The sequence below is a fragment of the Amphiura filiformis genome, chromosome 18, assembly GCF_039555335.1.
Source record: "Amphiura filiformis chromosome 18, Afil_fr2py, whole genome shotgun sequence".
In the NCBI taxonomy this organism is placed as follows: domain Eukaryota; kingdom Metazoa; phylum Echinodermata; class Ophiuroidea; order Amphilepidida; family Amphiuridae; genus Amphiura; species Amphiura filiformis.
This window is the reverse complement of record NC_092645.1, coordinates 43,627,952-43,648,534: the sequence shown is the minus strand read 5'-3', so window position 1 is coordinate 43,648,534 and position 20,583 is coordinate 43,627,952. Positions and strand designations below refer to the sequence as shown.

General features: G+C 36.1%; 1 protein-coding gene across 1 annotated transcript; it reads right to left on the bottom strand.

Moving 5' to 3' along the window:
* Nucleotides 1-1,066: 1,066 nt before the first annotated feature.
* Nucleotides 1,067-20,276, bottom strand: LOC140138704 (ras-related protein Rab-21-like). Its single transcript, XM_072160455.1, has 7 exons — nucleotides 19,985-20,276; nucleotides 12,718-12,777; nucleotides 10,365-10,472; nucleotides 8,461-8,524; nucleotides 5,427-5,481; nucleotides 4,775-4,863; nucleotides 1,067-3,402 (listed from the first exon to the last, which is right to left on the bottom strand). The coding sequence occupies exons 1-7, from the start codon at nucleotides 20,123-20,125 to the stop codon at nucleotides 3,272-3,274; spliced, it is 648 nt and encodes a 215-aa protein (XP_072016556.1). The 5' UTR covers nucleotides 20,126-20,276; the 3' UTR covers nucleotides 1,067-3,271.
* Nucleotides 20,277-20,583: the final 307 nt, after the last annotated feature.

The window sequence follows — 20,583 nt, the reverse complement described above, 5'->3', positions numbered from 1 at the left end:
CGACCTTAATCTTCCACACAGGGGGTGTGAATTTCAAATAGGGTTACCTAATTGGGCGATTCTATTTGAAATCTACACCCCTTGTGTGGGTGATTAAGGTCATGTTTTCCATCCAGAGGGTGGATAAATTTCAACTGGAACAGCCCATTCCTCACTGCATGAGATTCAAAATCTTTTCAATGTACAAGTTCTAATAGGAACTGACGTTAGGAATATTGATATCAGTCCACAGTATTATATGATCCACATTATATTGATCCGAGTATAAATGACCTGCTCCATGCAAACTATATCTTAGGGAAAAACCAAAAGATCGATGACATCCTATAAGCGTAACTAGTTTCGTTTGTCAGCCGACCCTCCCTCCCTGCCAGAAATGTAATAATGAAATATTGAAAATTTTGACATAATAATAATAATGACACATTCTTCAGACTGATGTTTTTGTACAAACGTAATTGAGTATTTTTACCCCCTCCCCCCTAAACAAAACTAGTTTCGTTTATAGGACGTCATTGATCTTTTGGTTTGTTCCCTTAGTGGCAGCGTGTAGACTGCTATTTTGCTTGAAAAAGTTACCTTTTTAGAGTTTGGTTTTAGCGGCGTAGTTATGATACCATCACAGCATCTTCATTTGGCGTAGTGAAAATGCTGTGATGGTGTCGCAAGCTACGTTGCTGCTAAACCATGATTCTGAAAAAATATCTTAGTGGTTTACTTTTATAGTAATATTGACTAATTTGTAGTAAGGGACAAAAAATAGCTTTGTAACAATACCTTCTTATTTTTGACAATTGAAAGTTATTTTCTTCATATGTGACATGATCAAGGGAAATGAGTCGGATGTCGCTAATATTGATTTTGAGATATTGGCAAAGAAAGTGTTAAAATTCTTTTGTTTTATATTGTTTTCAGCGATTGATAAATTGACATAACTTCACAAAGAAAAGTTGTATCAATATGGGGTTTTCAGTTTCTGAAAGCTCTAAATGTCCTCTTTAGAAATATGTGTAAAACTCATTTTCGACCAGGGCCGACATGTGACTCATTCCCCTTGATCATGTCACATATATTTTTCAATCTTATTTTGTCTATTTCTCGGAACATGCTGGGCATCAGACTTAAGATATATTTTTCATGCAACGAGTCACATTATGTGATCTCAGGGGAGCAGGGCCTATCAAAATTCATCATAGTCACTGCACTTACTGATACAATGAGAGTCTGAGAGAAGTTGATTGTCCCAACCGAATCTTAAGAGAATCATTACGAGAATCGATTCTGTGATTCTCATCGAAATCTAGGCCCTGGGGGAGTTTACAACCCTCCTAACTCGAGAGTATCTGCTTTGTAAAGATGCCAGTACATGTTGCAAACAAATCCTGATTGCAATTATCCTGAAAATGCACCCTTTCCAACTTTCCTAAAAACTGTCATCTCTGGCTATATGTAAAAAAAACCACCTTTTCACAGTTCATATCTTTAGTATTTTGTACATGTAGTAACAACAGAAAAGAATGTTTTCATCACACAGGACAAGTTTAGACACAGATAAGTGCCTTACACTTACAATATTCCATAATTTTGCATGGGATAAATTGACTGAAATCACAACATTTCCTAAAAACTGTCACCTCTGACTATATGTAAAAAAACCCACCTTTGTCACAGTTCAGTTCAAGTAGCAGTATTGTAGTAACAACAGAAAATGATGTATTCATCACACAAGACAAGTTTAGACTTACAATACAGCCAGTGCGATAGAAATACCAGACATTTTTCTGTACAAGTTTGGTACAGTTATTATCTACAAGTGAAGACATCATACCTAGAGGGCACAGGTAACATTTCAGCAAGAATTCAAAGAATCCATTATCAAGATATTCCTAGACAGACTTGTGTGAAATAATAAAGGAAGGGAATTATTGGGCATAGAAGTTTGTTGAAAAACAAAAACAAAATTCTTTGCCCACTAATTGAGAAGAAACAAAACTTGCCCCACTGATGAGTAAATAATAATAATTTCTCCCACCCAACTCTGTGTAAAGGTATAAAACTGGAAATAAAAATATTTTCAGGCCGAAGGCTGCATGAAACCAAATTCCGCCTGAACCAAATTTCCATGCCCCACTAGTTCTTTTAACGCAATAAACAGAGCACTTGCTTATAGGTCAATTGGGATTGTGCAAAGTTCCTGGTTGACCACTGTTATTCATACATCTTTTGGCATACAGGTGTTTGTCTGTCCCTGTCATAAATAATGGAGTCATTCTGTGATGACCACCACTTGTGAGACGGGGTCACAGCCTAAATGACCTTACGGGATTCAAGGCCTATTACAGCAGTGCAGTGTACATGCACTGATGCTTTAATGCTCTGCATGCTATGCATAAGCTTCGACATAAATGTCCCAAGTTTTGAGATATTTTCTCAAAATATCAAAAGCTATCTCAAGAACCACTGAACCAATACTAGGCTTGTTTGTACTCATTTTAATACATTTTTCATGCCGATTCCAAATATGGTCATAAAAATGTACAAAGTAGTTAACCTCTGGATTATTTTGTCATGTAACTATTCTATTCAAATTATGTACTTATTTGTGTTCTGCGTCCAATGCATTGTACAAATAACGCACACCAAGTTCTACAGACCTTTGCAACACTCAAGCTTCAGCGGTCAAATATGGCTGAATATCACAACATTCTGCATGCACAGGCAAAATTTTACATCATGTAAAACCCCTCTAAATCGAACCCTGTCACGCTTACTGAAACAAATCTTCTCTCGATTTAAGCTTGCTCATAGTTTTTTTGGCCCCTCTGCGTGAGAAACCAATATGGCGGATTTACCATTGCACTACACACAGGGCAATTCCGAGTCAAAGCAAACAAATTCTTGCATAATGGATTCTTAGACAACTACTGTAAAAGGGGATATTTTCACGGGGGTTTAATTTTCGCGAATTTCGTGATTGCAACTCCAACCACGAAAATAGCACCTCGCGAATATGCAACAATGTGTTGCAAGTACAGGGCAGGACTTAGCAATTGCGAAAATAACATTCGCAAAAATGTCTCTCTTACTATAAATCGCGAAAATAACTGCTCGCGAAAATATCCCATTTTACAGTACGACAAAATCCTACCCTTGTCAATGAGAGGTGATAGATGCATGTGGGTGATATAAAGTAGTTTTGCGGACAGGAGGAAGGGGGTGGAAGAGAACGGTGATGAAGGGAAGGGAGGGTGATGAGGGAGGGGGAGTGGTCTCAGGAGCAGCATCCTCCACTGCTTGTTTGTTGGGCCTCATCATCTTCTACTATAGTAACTGTCTTTCTTGATGATTTTGACGATGTTCCGCCTTTGCTGAGATCATCTGACGGTGAAGCTTCTAACATTCCTGTATAGCGAGAGAGAAAGAAAGAGCGCTGTTTTAGATTTTTACTCTGATTTTTCAACTAAAAGGTAACCTTTCTGGGAGAGCTGTTAACACCTCGCTAACCTAGCAAACACAAACAGAAAATGTTGGGTCATGTTAAAGGAATAGAACGTTTTATTAACATTCAAAAACATTTGTGCAAACTTGCTGCAAACTAGTCTGCCATAATGTTATTTACATGTTGACAAAATAGAAGTTTGCAAAACTGTTTGACAACAAATTATTTAACAATAACATTTTGACATTTTTTAAATGCTGTTGTAGTGTTTTTTCATATCAAATGATTTAAAAACGTGCTAATGACCTTTATATATAACCAGACATTTAATTGTTAATTAGAGAATAAAGGTAATGGTTTTAGCCACTTGAGTGCATCTATCGTCTCATATAACACGGCCCTTACACGGGCGACATCGTTATTTTAAGTAAAACAACGAGGCGAAGCTGAGTTGTTTTACGCCAAAAATAATGATGTCGCCAGTGTTATATGAGACGATAGATGCACGACAGCTGCTAAAAACAATACCTTTATTCTCATTCTTAAACACTTCAATTCAAATAGAAATTAAATCCTACATTTTACAAGGAACTACCTAGGGCTTAAATCGATCAGTCCCGTTGTTGCTATGCGCCTCCGATTGGTTCAAATAGCGAGTACGCGTATCGCGTTGATGCATACGCGCTGACCCGTGTGATATTGCGTCATATCACACGGGTAAGAACCAATAAGATTGCAGGAACGTTCTCTAGTGTTTAAGAATAAATCTTATTGAATCTTGCAAATTTTCAATAATTAGGCAATTAGTGGTTTACTTTTTAGATAGCAAAATCTGAGTATACCACACCAGGTTTTGCCAGAACAGCGCCGATATGTGGATAATAGGTTTCTCTACCGGAAGTAAGTTTGACTGAAATTACCCTGTCATTGCTTATCCTGGATCAACCCATAGCATACGTCGCACAGGAACATGTACTGTGCTGGTCGTGTGTGTAGGGTGCTAACGGATGCGCTGTTAGAACCTGCATATTACATTATGGGAAGCAATTTTGGTCAAACTGACTTCCGGTAGAGAAACCCCGACTCCAGGTATCCGGCAATATGCCGTGGTCACACAGTGTCAGAATTTCGTTTCACAGTGCGAGAATCAATCTTGATTCTTTCATAATAAATTTTGGGAATCATTTGATTCTCGCAAATCAACTAAATGTAAACTACAAAACTTTGCGAGAATCAACTTTGATTCTCACAAATCTGTTTACGAGAATCTTTGCGAGAATCGATTCTCGGATTCACACCAAAATTCTGACCCTGGTCACAACGGTATGTACTCACGTTTGCTAACATCTAGAAACATTTCTTCAATTCCTTTGTTGAGCTTGGCTGAAGTAAGATAGTGCTTGGCCCCTACTGTTGCAGCATAACTAGAAATATAACAAACATAAATAATGGTAAGGAAAAGATAACAAAGTTGTTTGGTTTTCTTCCAACACTTCTAAAGAGTTGGTCCAGTCTTTCGGAATCCTTCCTTTTTTCCCCTATAGTTTTGGCATCAAAAACCTGTATAATAGCCAGAATGCCTAATGTGTAAACTGATTCAGAATGCCAACATTTTTCAATTTCAAAACCACTAAACACATAAATTCCAATTTTTTTTTAAATTGATGTTGTAGAAGTCAATGCATACTAAAAACAAAATCCCTTTAAAAAGGAATAGTAGAGCTTACATGCAACATTATGCATTCTTAATATTCAGGAGAGCAATGTTTACCCAACTGCAAGTTTAAATTAAACATTGTTCATTTCCCCCCCCCCCCCCCTCCCCGACAGCTCTCCTGCCTAGCTTAACTGCCTGTTTTTAAAACCTGTGTTCATTTAAATCACTCCCCCTGACAGTTTTCCAATCTCAGGAGAGTGACATGTACATAGCTCCCCTATAATTTGTCAAAAGTCAAAACCAGTAAAACCTGTTTAAGTGGCTACTTACGCTTCTGCTTCTGCTACTGATACATTTCTCTGTTTTTCCAAATCTATTTTGTTTCCTGAAAAGATAGAGAGGAAAAGACGTATAAACATATGGCTCGAAAAAAGTGGGGAACTTGGTAAGCTCCTTCCCAGGAAATGTTGGTGTCTGGAGGGAAATTCTGGTATTTGGAGGGAAATTGTGTCTATAAAAACATACTATAAATTTTGGGAAATTTAGCTTGCTTCCCGGGAAATTAACAGTTTTTCAAGCCCTGCCGGTATAAATTGTCATCACCTACATGTATTCTATGAATAACATACCATATCTGAACAAAAATTCTTTGTCCGACTGCTTCAACAAATGATCAGTAAACACAACAATGGACCCTTCCATTTAAAATCCACACTACCCCTGTGGAAGATTTTGAAAATATCTTCCACAGGGGGAGTATGAATTTCAAATGGAATGGACACATTAGGCAACTCCATTTGAATTTCATACCCCCTCTGAGAAAGATTTGATCTGAATCTTCCACAGAGGTGAGGGTGAGTTTCAAAGTTGGCTAATTGGCCAATTCCATTTGAAATTCATACTCTCCCTGCGAACGATATTTCCAAAAACTTCCACAGGGGAGTTAGATCTTTAAATGGAATAGCCAAATGGTTTCTTGCACAAATACGCCTCAAACTGATCACAATACTCTGCCTCAATGACGGTTTCATGCTGTAACACAGCACTTTCTCAAATTGAAACAATAGAATTCAATTTAGTAAAGTGCTGTGATACATTACTACACTGTCATTGAGGTATGTAATATCACCTTTAAGGTGGTACTACACCCCCTGATAAATTTTGTGACTAATTTTGCATTTTTCTCAAAAAATAACTACACAGTGGTAACAAAAGGTATATTATAGGGACAAGGAATCCAATTACTTCATTGAAATTTCAGTGATTCAAGACAAGTGGTTCATTATATATGTTAAGAAATGAGGTACATTCTAGCGGTACTTCTTTTCTTATCATAAGTAACGTACCACTTGTCTTGAGTCACTGAAATTCCAGTGTAGTAACTGGATTCCTTGCCCCTATAATATACATAAATTTTGTTACCAATGTGTTATTATTTTTGAGAAAAATGCAAAAAAGGTCACATATTTATCAAGGGGTGTAGTACCACCTTAATTGGATTTGTTTGAGAAATTTTGAACATGATCGAATTAGTTCATCACTAATGTTATTAGGTATCCAGTAAAATCCAGTAGATTTCAAATGGAGTCACCCAATCAGGTATTCCCATTTGAAATTTACACTCCAGGGGTGTATGGATTTCAATAGCCCATTTAATACTATTAAAAAAAAAGAAAAAGCGCAGTGATTTTACTGTTTCTAATATGTGTGTGGACGCGGCGAATCAGCCGTAAACTCGGCAAATTGTATTCCGAGTTAAAGTGTAAAATGTATGTGAAGGTCGTATTCATAGGTGTATCAATTCGTTGCGACAAGTATCTTATCAAACGCTGTTTAAATCAATCAATAATACTACTGCTGAAGAGGATAATAAGCTTCTTCCTATTTCTATAGAGTAGTTCTTGTCTTTGTTTGCTTTGGCTAAATCCTGTTCAAGTGGTAGATAACAAAGCATTGTATTTTGTCTAGGTATGCATAATCAACAATGAACAATGAGAGGATATTTCTGATTTCTGAACCTCGTTGACTTGTTGATGATTTGAAATGACCGCCAATTATGACTGTTGGATATTTATTACCAGAAATGTAGAAAAAGGGACACATGTAGAACCGATAAAAAATACAATTTTGTCGAAGGAACAGAGTTCAACAAATCATAACCCCGCTTTTGGATATCGTTTGAAGTAAAATGATATACCATTTTAAAGCTTATGGTATATATTTTCTAAACACGAAATAAAACAAAATTGACCGGGCCGACTTTACGGCTGAGTCACATATATTCTCAAACATGACAAGTACATTTGAAATGAAAGCGACAAGTGCGTCATACAACCATTCCGCAAGCATATGATGTTACAAACAACATGTATCCATGCATAAGTTCTCTAAAACATACTAAACCAGTCAGTCACGCTACGCAATGGTCAGAGCTAGAGGTCAGAGGTTCTGCGCAGTATGCACATGCATTGTGCCAATGCCAGGTAAATACACCTGTGTCCAAGAATTAAATAAACTGAGCTCAAAAAGAAACTTATAATTTTTTACAACTTGTGAATCACAATGTCATATCTTAAAATACTGTCAATCAAAATGAACCAAAATTACACACAGGATTACCTTAATACTCTACTCAAAACACATGTCAGTAACCAAACAGTTGTCCAACTGACACAACAGCAAAATGCACTGTCATGGGACAGCTTCCTGGACTTCCTTCACTTTCACAGCCCAACATTTGGCACCCAGGACAAAAAATCTGTGAGAATGCACACAAGATCCTTGCACAGATGATAAAACGGTGCTGCTTTCTGCTTTTCATACACTTTTTTCATGAAACAGGGCTGGGCTGTGAATGTGGTCAGAAGCTGTCCCATGTCAGTGCATTTTGCTGTTGTGTCAGTTAGATAACTGCTTGGTTACTGACATGTGTTAAGAGTAGAGTATTGAAGTAAATCTGTGTGTAATTTTGTTCAATTTGATGGACAGGATTTCAAGATATGACCTTGTGAAAAATTATAAGTTTCTTTTTGAGCTCAGTTTATATAGCAACAGCACAGTGCAGACATGAGACCACACTTTCCTAAAAAAACTTGAAAAAAAAAATGAAAATGCATCTGAAATTGGGCAAAAAGTACCAAAAACAGGCTTAAATTAAATAAAGTTGCAGAAATTTTAACCAGTTGAATCCATATACCGCCTATGGATGGAAGACACAGAAAATGTGAATTTCAAATGGAGTTACTTGAATGGGTGATGCCATTTGAAACCTACACCTCGTGTGGGAGAATTAATCTCATGTCTTCCATACAGGGTTGTATGGATTTTAACTGGAACAGTCCAACTGAAGTTACAGTATACATACCTGCTATACAAAGTGCTATGTCATTACCCAACATTTTTCTCAATTCTTTCACCCAATTTTTGACCTGCAAAAAAAAAAAAAGGCAAAAAGTTTTTACACAGATAATTATAGAGGTTTCATGATGGGAATGGATCCTCACCTTGGTCTGGGGCGAACATTTTATAAATGAATTTAGAAGAGCAGCAACGACACCACTTGCATTACATTCCAGATGTTAAATCTACATCATATGCAAAATTTGAGGAAAAATGAATGAGTCAGTTTTATTTTAGGGCCATTTTTCTATAACTGGTCTTTACATGTAGCCCTATGGAGAGAGTGCCTGTTGAGGGCACTATAACCCCCATTTTATGAACAAAAATGTGATTAAAAAAAAACTGACCCGTGCTAATTTTCTAAAATTGTCAGAGTATGTAGTATGAACATGTAGAAATATAATCAAGTAGTTGCCCTACCTGCTCTTCTCCGAAAAAATAAAAAGTCCTATACCTCAATGATAATGAAACCTAGGTGCCCGCGGAATCCATATCAACCAAGAAGGTTTCAATAGACACAAGGTCAGATTAAAAAAGTTGTCCAACTTCAGTCAGGTGTGATTCTGACTTCTTCAGAACTTCACACCTGATGAATGCTGAACAACTTTTTTAATCTGAAAATCTAGGCAAGAGATAAATTATGTACATACCGAGAATTCAAAACTCTCCTTAATCCTGAAATATATTTGTTTTCTGTTGAAATTTCATCTCATAGAAAAGCCCTTAGCCGGTTGAGGTGTTCGAGTCACTCATTATTTATTAAGACGGGTAGAATTCAAAATATTGATAGAGAATGTCGCATTTGTGTCATTTGCGAAACGGGGGATATCGAGGATGACTTCCATTTTGTTCTCGTTTGCAATTTTTTCACCAGCTTGCATTTAAGATACCTGCCTGTTTGGGTTTTGACTCGTCCAACTCGTCAAAAGTTTTATTCTTTAATAAATACTCAAGACTCGAACACTTTGGCAAGCTTAGCTACATTTGTTTATCATGCATTCAGTCTAAGAAATAGTGTAGTTAAAACTTAATGGTAATACTTAAAATGTAAAAACTATTCATCAATATACTGTATTTCTCATATACAAGTTATATTTTTGAAATAATTTGTGGTGTTGTTTGTGTATTTGTGATGCTTTATAATGCAAAATATTTTGTAATACGATGGGCTAAAGGCCTGAATGTATTTAATAATAAAATTGAACTTGAACTTGAACTTGAAAGTATCAGTTGAAATCTTGTTGCTTCATAATGATTTACGACTATAAAACAGAATGAAATGCAGCTCTTTTTGCTTTTTTTAACAGCACAAAACACTGACCTAATGTACCAAAGTTAAATTGAGCACAAACAAGGGTGATTTGCGCACATTGCCTTTAAAACAGATGTAGTCACTGAAATGGTTTAAGATTACCTGGACATTTTAGGGAAATATTTATAAGGTTATTTCAGCATTAGGTTAGGTTTTCAACAGGGTTACGGTAAAGCCAAGAATTTTCTGCTTTACAAATGCTAAATTCCGCTTTTCTCCGCTTTGTAATTTTAGCACATTTCTGACATAATAAAAAGAATCCAGCGAGTAGCAGCGCAATGCACGTGTCTGAGTCATGTTGAAACACGTTCAAAAGGTCAGGAAAGCCCCAAGAGCTATTTTTAGTCAGGCGCGCAAAGGATTGTGGGATACTCAAGCTGTGAAAATTGTATTTTTTTTCTTTTTCTAGGTCATTTTTGCTTGTTTTAAATTTTTTTCTCAGAAATGCGTTTTCCGCTTTACCTCCGAATTCCGTGATTTTCGCGGAATTTCAGCAACACAGAGAATTCTTGGCTTTAGGTTAGGGTTAGGATTTTAAGACCTAGTCTTAGACTTACTTTTGTAAATGAATCTTCATCTGTTATATCATAGACTAATATTGCCCCGTTGCTATCTCTGTAGTATATGGGTCCTAACGCATGGAATCTTTCTTGTCCTGCTGTGTCCTGTAAAACAAAAAAACATAATTCGTCGTTAGACAAGAAAAACCTCCCATGTACTTGTGGCCCTTGAACATGTCTGTTAAGGGCCAATGACACATGGGAGTTTGTTCCTGCTCTACTGACGATATGAGACTATGAGTAACTTTGTCATTCTAAAGAAAAATGCATTGTGATTTGTTATTACTATATTTGTCAAAATTAACTTGAACCACCTGGCAAAGTCATTAGTTTGTTCAGGTATCCCTACTTTGAGGTCAGAGGTGCATAATTATACAAGTGTTGTAACTCATGGAAGTAAGCTACATACATGTAATAGGCGTGTTTAGACAGTAGCCTATTTTTGAATGTAACTTTCAAGCGAGCCAGCAATTAAATTATGCTACAAGCGAGTGTGTGTCCACACAGGACTTACATGTAAGCCAACTCAAAAGTAAGAGTGACCTTCACTGGTAAATTATGCCATGATTATGCACAATCAGAATAGGATTGGGTCATCAAGGTCATGCTACCAAGCGAGTTTACAAGCAAGCCTTGTTCACACTGGCCTTACATTCGAATGTAGCTCGCTACATGTAAGATATCTTACATGTAAAATCGTCACTTGTAACTTGCATGTAGCTACATGCGAGTGCGTTTAGACGGGCACTACATGCAAGTTTACATTTGAATGAAGTTACAAGCGACTTTACAAGCGATCGTCTTCAGCCTAATATCATGATCAGGAGCTCAAACAACTGTCCTTGCTTGATTTAAATTGTGTGATTTAAATCACATGATTTTTTTCCAAAAAAAGTCGCTGATTTAAATCAACTTTTTTTCATTTTTTACCATTTTTGATAAATACAAGTTAATTTCTTTTAATTGATCGTTTTCTTAAATGTGACACGATCTGGTCCATGGGGGCCAAAGGCGGCAAATTTGAAACTGAGATAAAGGTAAAAATATGGAGTAAAAAACAATAAAATACATAAGAAAATAGACATCTAAAAACTTCATAACCTTAGAACCAAGTGCTATAGACCTTTGGTGTTTTCAGTAAATGATAGCCTATTGTATGTATAATGTAATAATTACAGTACATTGTAACTCAATTGTTAAAAATGCCTCCTTTGACTGATTTATTTCATTCCTAATGTTTCTACAACTTTCAGATACAAGTAAAATACCTCTATTGTCATTTTATCTATTGCTAAAATTTCAGGTGCAGAATTTAACATTGTTATTTCTCATGATTTTACCAACTTTTTTCTTTGAACTTTTCACGATGTAAAAACATGTTTTGATTTTAGGATTGTGCATATCCAGCATTCCACTGGTCTCTTTTGACCTTATCATGGGGTATAGCAGTTCGATTTAAATCTGAAAATTCAAAAAAATCAGCAACCCTGTCTACAACCCATACCAACAAAATTAGACCCAAAGTGATCTGACCAGTGAGTGACAACAGGGCCGTAGCAAGGTTGAAAAATGTGGGGCGGCCATCACAAATGTGGGGCTGCCAAAATACAAATATACGCCAATATTGAAATAAAGATATAAAGAAAAACATAACAAATTTCTCAAAAAGTGGGGCGGCCATGGCATCCCCGGCCGCCCCGCTTGCTACGGCCCTGAGTGACAACGCACCTATAACATAAAGGGATTAGAGCCAAAATGGTTCGCCAAGCTTTGCTGCCTTCACTGAAAGTTAACTTTCGCTAGAGCCTTTGATTGATACTAACAAGCAAACACTACACCAGTTTGCTGATATGTATTGGAGCCTTCAGCAAAGCAGCAGGATTATAAAATACCATATCAATTTCCTATGTGTTCAATAAAATGTAATAACGACTCGCTCATCAAATGCTCAAGTGGTCATTAAACAAGCATGTTTTGGGTTGTTGTCTGAGGTCAATAGAAAGTCAATATTAAGTGAGTACAAGTGTAAAATGGTGGGTGTAATTAGGTGTCAAGGAGTTGTCAATTCAAGCATGGTTGTAAAATAGATTTAATTAGTTCGATTTTTGGTCACCTGTGGTATCTGAGCGGTGTGCGAAGCCTGAAAGAGAATTTCTACAGACTTTTATGGGTTTGGGCTTTGTCAAAAGCCGGATACCCCATTGCTTAGAATGTGTTATCGAAGGCAGCTGCGAAGCTTGGCTGAGCTCAGTGAACCATTTTGGCTGTCCTCCTTAAGTAGAGGTTTTCATGTAACATTCTCATACATGCACTTAAATAAATAGACAAAATGTTCCTGAACATGACTTACCCATATTGCTAGATTTACTCTTTTTCCTCCAATATTTAGTTTCTTGTTTAAGAAAGATGCCTGTAAGACAAAAGTAGTGAAAATAAATATACGATACATCAAACTATGATAAATAAGATTTAAAGAGAAGATATCTTACACTTCCCACAATGCACTGCTTCCATTTCATTTTTCTGTACTGATTTGCAACGGTCCCCGATTTGATATCTAGTGCAACATGGGTCAATACTGACAAAAAGTACCGGTACCTCAATGAACGGAGCACATCCAGATGTTTATTTCATGACTATCAAACCCATGTTTATAATTGAAGACAGAGATAAAAAGACTAAAATGCGTCTGATGTCATCTGTCAATCAAACTCGAGCACGGTTTGTTTACAAGTGTGTTGTGATGATGAGTTACTGAACGCAGCGGTAAAACCGGTCGCCTTATGTTAATTTTGCACCTTCAAACATACAAACTATCTCAAAAGTTCTAAGGTCTTATAGTAGGAAACTTTCTTTCCCGAAGGCACCATGTCAACAATGCCTAGAAAATTTGCTTTTCCGCCTTACATTGCGTACCTCACACGCTTACACTCGGTTTCAGAGAAGAACGGCAGTCCTTGCTCAGATTAACGAGAACGACCAAAAATGAGCAACATAATATGCGGAACTTTGTTTCCAACCGCGATCATACATCGCATATTTTAAACTACAGTGAACGTACGACCTTGGATACAATACTAACGCGTTGGCATGGTTGGATTCACTTTAGTGTTACTCATGCACAGTCGCACATGCTGGCATACATCACGCCAAGGACTCGGACTCGGAAGCTAAGGACTGGGACTCGAACCCCAAGGACTCGGGAACTCGACTTCGAGTCCTCCTTGAGTCCGGCAAAATAGGGTCTTTCAGGTCTTTTATTTTCGCTCATTTTAAACTACTTCTTATGCTATGTAGATCAATGATCACATCACATGATTCATTCACGTTATGCAAACAAATTCAGTTTGTTATAAAAGTACAACCAAAAGGCAAGATTGCTTTCAGTTACACAGGGGTGGAATTTCGTTAAGTGCCACAGGAATCCAAGTGGATTCTCGCAGGAGATTTTTGCGAGAGTCCAAGGATTCCCGCAAACGGATTCTCGTAGTACAATCTTGCGGGAGTCCAAAATAAATTGGCAAATTTTGTTCACCAAAAGCGTCTTGCTTATAATGTAGATCATTTTGGGCAGGCAAGGTACATGTACATGCATTAGGCTAATGGAACTCGATTGTTAGTTTCCTATTGACCGCCCGCATCACATTTTCAATTTGACAAAAACATTCATTATTTTCATTAAAAAGTCAATTTTCTGAAAATTGAGATGGAAATAATCAAAATTGAAACTCTCAAAATGGCTGACATCCCCTGCTGATCATAATCAGCATTTTTTTTCAGTTGAAGGGGTAGAGGATGTAGTAAATAATGGAAATTTAAGGACTACCTCATCATGTTTCTAGTGATTACAAAAATTGCAAATTTCGTTTCATTTGAATAAAAAACAAATTCAAATCTTTTCTCAATCTGTTGCAAAATGTCTGTAAAGATGATTTAAGCATTAATACCTGTTTTGAGATGGTCTTTCATCAACAATATACTTTGGTACTGGTGGGCAGTGTTCGAAATAAGTGCTTATCCTCTTGTCCAAAAATCACTGGGGACAACCATATTGAGCTATGTGCTTATCCCCTGGACAACCACTATTTGGATTCTTTGTACTCAAAAACATGACATTTATATTTTGGGGACAACCAAAATATTTTGAGGACAAGCAGAATTCATGCTTTAGTTGTCCTCGGGACAACCTCCATATTTTCCTTATTTCGGACACTGCTGGTGGGGTACCTAAATTTGTAGAAAGCTGTTAATAAAATCATTGATTTTGTTGACATAATGGATAATGAAAAGAGACCAAATAATGAATAATGAAATAGCGACCTCGTCCTTTTTTTCAAACATCCAATCGGAAACTAATAATCGAGTTCCATTGGCCTTATGTCAGTTTTTGTCCGTTGGAAGTCCTGTCTCAATTTCTTCACACCTTTTATGTGCCTCAGAGCCTTATGTGCCTAACAAAGTTAGTTTTTAAAATGTGTGTTGTCCCTTCACTACCATAAGTCATCACGTCCCTTGCAACTTTACCTTTATATTTTGATGCTATTTTCTGGCAATGCGATTTACACACCTTACATTACAATAAGCTTTGATTGCCTTCGAGCCGTCTTAGTTGTACTCAAATAAATAGTTTCCTCTTAAATCGTCCTCCCACTTCATTAGTCCGTCCTTTGATAATGCTTTACCGGTACCGTACCCGTCTTGCTAGCCATTGTCACTCGCTCAGAAATGATCAAAAATCAGGCCCAAAATCGTTTAATTTAACACATTCCAACGTGCGGTAACCTTCTAAACATGTGTGATTGGCGATGACAGCGTGAGAGCGCAGATATACTGGTGGGGTACCTAAATTTGGAGAAAGCTGTTCATAAAATCATTGATTTTGTTGACATAAGGCTCTTCACATTAAATTCTTAGTTTACTGTTCACCGCCCGCGTCCAGAATTGAAAATTGCAAAATATTTAATTATTTTATTTTTATTTTCTCCTTTAAAATAACTTTTATTGACTTTTACTTGCTACTTTCTAACATGAATCATATCAACAATAATGATGAATAAACAAACAGCATAACTGCACCTTATAGCTTCTAAGGCACTTGAAACTTGATTCTGAGTTTAGCGTCCGCCGCCCGCGTTATGAATTTTGTGCCGCGTTTGAGATGTAAAATCTGAAAATAATTCATTATTTTGCAAATTATTACTAAACCAGAAAGAAAATTTGTTCTGCAAAATTTTTAAACCCCTTTTTTTTCTATTTGAAACCTTCGAAAACTATAGAAAGCCTTGAGAACTATTAGATGAATCCATCTAAATATTTTAGCATTAAAAAGATACAGGATTTTTGACCCTTGCTCTATCCAAATAATTCAATTATACCTTTGGGATAATAGACTAGAAAAGAAATCAACCTAGCCAAAATGTTTTTACCAGATGGACAAAATAATTTAACTAGGAAAGACCTAGTTTTGAGAAATTGGTGCCAAAAATGTATTTCATAATGTTCTGCATGATTGTTATTTTTGTATTTAATGAGTCAATACCCCCCAATTTCCCTCTATCCTCAAATGTATATGGAGAGGTTAGTACAAATTGGAGTGAAGAAGACTGGCATGGTATATACTTCGGAATACATTTAGTTTCTTTTAAAACTTGAAAAACAAAAAGCAAGATAATTATACTTTTATAAATGTTTATGTGTGTTTGTGACATTATATTGTGATTTGTGACTGACGATACCCAATTAGAATGAACAAAAGCGCATAAGCATTGGTAAAAGGCCGCTGATAATGAAACCTTGAAAATAATGAATAATGAATAATGAAATAGTTGCCTCATTATGAGCTGGAAAAAATGGGACGCTAAACTCAACATCAAGTTTCATTAGCCTTAAATACTATGTGCAAAAGTAAGCATATTAATAAAATAATTAAATGCCGACTGCCGTCAAAATGGCTTGATAATTGGTTGTGATAACTAATACTAAATAAAGAAAATAATAGATATGTGGGCAATTCCACGGTAACTCGTGCTACACTTTATGGCGTCCTTTTACATACTTTGTGCTCCAGCTTTTAAATTGATTTGATTGGAATCTGTATTTTGTGTATTTTAATACCCAACATTCAAGGCTAGATCCTCATAGTATTGCTAATTCAGGATATCAACTTTTGTATGTATGGGACAGCTGTAAAATCGGTAACTTCGTACTACGAGCAGAGGACATGCTTAAAAATCACTCATTTTTATTTTGATGGTGTGCTAAAACAAAAAACACTAAAGCCTTATTGATTATATGATAAGTAATTGCTATAATAAGGTTTGTTTTGGTATACCTTAAAAGTTGTGCCCCTCATAGTTTTACATTGACTGGCAAAAACATGGTAACTCGTACTACGGTAACTCGTGCTACAGTTTGTCCAGCCATATATAAAATGGTATTGTTCATCTAAATGTCAATTTTTTTTTGATAACAATTCCTCAACAACTGGTGTAATGATCAAATAACTCAATCTATGTACAAATAACCCCCCAAATAACCCATCTATGTACAAATAACACTATTCAGTGTATGTACCAGCATACAATGTACCACACACATAATACATACAAACATCCCAGCCTTACATACGCCTTGCTTGATCCTGTTTGGATATTTTATTCTAGGGCTTAAATTTAAACAGTTAAATTGAACAGTCAACAATTGATAAAACTTTTACTTCCATGTTATTTGACTCTAAATTCCCTCACAAAACTTGTTGTAATGTTCATGGTTATTTGCTCTGTAAGTTTGTTAAAAATTGCTTTCTGAGTTATAGAATGTTTGGTCATCTTTTGGTTGAGACCATTTCCTGCTTGGTGCAAATACTCTAGTTTGCCCAATTTCAATCACTTCACTAAGCTGGAAAATGAGCCTCATTACACTCAACAACAAACCAATTTCCAATACAAATCTCAGAACTACTAGTATACCAATCTCAGTATCAACAATGTCACTGTGGCTGTTAATCTCAGGATTTCCAGTATCTATTTTGTTTGTTTTATTTCTTCTTTTGCCTCGGTTACTCATTCAGTGGATGTTTTAAGGTATCCTCTGTTCTTCCATGAGGCCCATATTAATTGATTGGTTCTTAGGCTAGATCCTAGGGGTGGAGGGCTAAAAATTTTGGTTGCATCATTTTGACCAGGTATTGATAGTGGGATATATGCTAAATAGCATGTTTTTTTAGAGAGACTGTACAATGTAAAGTCTTTGAGCTTAAAAAAAAAGGACTTTATTGGTGTGTGCAAAAATTTGGTATAAATAAATTTACACTATTTTGGCACATATGATTGGGGTGGAAACTGGCTCCTTGAATCTTATCTCTATCTTTGCCTTCCATATTTTTACTTTAAGTTCCCTGCGACAGGAGGTCACTTTTCTCTTTAATTTTTGGCCCCCACACATGTGTGGTTGCCTGGTTGTTTGTTTCTTTCTTTCTTTGTTTGGCTGTACGGGCGAAAGCAAATTCATTAATCCACTGTACAGCTCCAACACAATAACTACAAACTTGGTACCGGTATGGTGATAGAATAATGGTGGCTTGATGTGCTGTGTAGTTTTGTGTTATGTTATTTGCATATTTATGAATATTAATGAGCTTATTTACAAATTTTGCCTACATTTTCATTAATCCACTTTGCAGCATTATAAACACAATAACCAATCAACTTCAAACTTGGTTTGGTTGGATATGGTGGCCTGATGTGCTGTATAATTTTGTGTCATGTTATTTGCATATTTATGAATATTAATGAGCTTATTTGCATATTGCATATTATTTTTTATTTACAAACCTTTGTTATTTACACACTTTTGTGTGGGGGTGTGTGTGTGTGTGTATGTATGGGCACCTTAATTACGAACTGCATAATTCTAGTTTGTCATGGGGCAGGCTGGCCCTCCCCCCCCCCCCACCCCCCACACTGGCTACACTGCTGCTAGAAAGCTGTTACCAATATCATGGTCACATATAAATGCATATTCATGTAGTTGGGAGATCCTCTATTGCTGCCAAGTGGTAGATTTTGCATTACCTTTGCTGGTACAGGGGAAGTGGGCTATGGTAACTCGTGCTACATCGGTAACTCGTGCTACTGGTAACTCGTGCTACAGTTTTTAATGGGTCATTATTATGTGATGGATAGTGTTTTGTATATTAATTTCTTATTTTTACTCAAGGCACTACTAGTAGAAGGAAAATAATAAGTGGCATCAATTAAATTGCCAACATTTTGAAAATATATAAAAAAATGCATCTTTCGGTAACTCGTGCTACGCCATATTTAGTGCTATGAAAATGCAATGAAAGAAAAAAATAGTTACCAATACCATGGTCACATATAAATGCATATTCATGTAGTTGGGAGATCCTCTATTGCTGCCAAGTGGTAGATTTTGCATTACCTTTGCTGGTACAGGGGGAAGTGGGCTATGGTAACTTGTGCTACATCGGTAACTCGTGCTACTGGTAACTCGTGCTACAGTTTTTAATGGGTCATTATTATGTGATGGATAGTGTTTTGTATATTAATTTCTTATTTTTACTCAAGGCACTACTAGTAGAAGGAAAATAATAAGTGGCATCAATTACATTGCCAACATTTTGAAAATACATAAAAAAATGCATCTTTCGGTAACTCGTGCTACGCCATATTTAGTGCTATGAAAACGCAATGAAAGAAAAAAATTAGTGGGGGATTATTTAAAATGTGTTGGATGTTTCTTGAAGACCATATTTCAGAGATATAAAATGTATCAAATTTAAAAGAAAAGTGCCCATGTTTAATAAAATAGGCCCACTTGGAAAATATCCAAGTTGAACAGGAGTTTTTCACTTAAAATACACTCTCCAAAGAAACTTTTAAAAAAAACCCAAAATGTTAGAAAAATGCCGAAAAAAGTTTATAACTTGAACCTTACATCTGTTTGGAATAATATAAAAGTTAAAAGAAATATATATTGGCAATTTCATTTTTTTGAGTCATGTCCACTTTTGCTTGGAATTGCCCATATATGTCACCTCATCCTATTTTTAAAATATTGAACAGTAAACTCGGAATCAATTGTGAAGGGCCTAATGGATAATGAAAAGAGACCGAATAATGAATAATGAAATAGCGACCTCGTCCTTTTTTTTAAACATCCAATCGGAAACTAATAATCGAGTTCCATTGCATTGGCCTTATTTATAATCATTATGAATTCATGATTCTGATTGTTGTTGGTATAAATAAAGTATTATTCAGATTTCCTTTTACAAATTAAACCATCGAGTATCATTGACATTGCGCGACGTCACGCATGTGCATGTGCAAAATAATACGCGCTGGATGGCTAGCAGTACGCTTAATTTGTAAAAGGAAATCTGAATAATACTTTATACATGTTATATACTGGATGTATGTCAGTCATTTCAGTATAAAAAAATTAATTATTATACATGTAAATTGATCATACTTCTTCCAAAGGAATTCTACACCACCCACACCATGCATAATCAGCATGATATGCACGCACTTTGCATGTATGTGATTTAATTCAACCACTCCATAGTCCGCGAGTCTAAAATTTGTCCATACCTGTAACGTTGTGAGATGTTTTTCATTGAATTTGTTTTCCACATAACGCAATACAAGTGACGTTTTTCCTACACATCCTTCACCAAGCAAAACAACCTTAAAATTCTTGCCACCACCACCTCCTGCACTTGTAGCTGCCATTTTTAAATATCTCTATGAGTCCTTAAGATATTGCGAATGCAAAGCAATGATTTGGAGATTAAAATATTACTCGAAACGTGATAAATCGGTAACAATTTCGCAATGTTTACAACTGGCGATACACGATTTTACGCCTTCCGCAAAATATGGCGGCTCCCTTCACCAAAATGACGTCATTGAAAAGTCACATGAGAAAAACTCATTAAAGATGTTAAAATTGCAACCTCATAAAGAATGCATGGCCCTAAACTTTAGTCCCATTTTTTTTAAACAAATAGGCAAATATAATCACAATCTTTAAGGCCCAATACGTCTAAAATCATGCATTTCTCTTTATTTTTCATTCCGAGCCGCTGAAATGCTGGACACTTCACCCCTGATTACTTTCACCCCCGTATATTTTCACCCCCTAAAAGTTTCATATCCGTGCAAGTGACATTTCCTTAGATTATTAATAC

Coding starts and splice junctions, on each gene's coding strand:
- LOC140138704 (XM_072160455.1), bottom strand. CDS start 20,125: ATGGCAGCTACAAGTGCAGGAGGTGGTGGTGGCAAGAATTTTAAGGTT. Junction 8,525..10,364: donor ATGAAGATTCATTTACAAAA/GTAAGTCTAAGA, acceptor TTTTTTTTGCAG/GTCAAAAATTGGGTGAAAGA. Junction 4,864..5,426: donor TCAGTAGCAGAAGCAGAAGC/GTAAGTAGCCAC, acceptor TTATATTTCTAG/TTATGCTGCAACAGTAGGGG.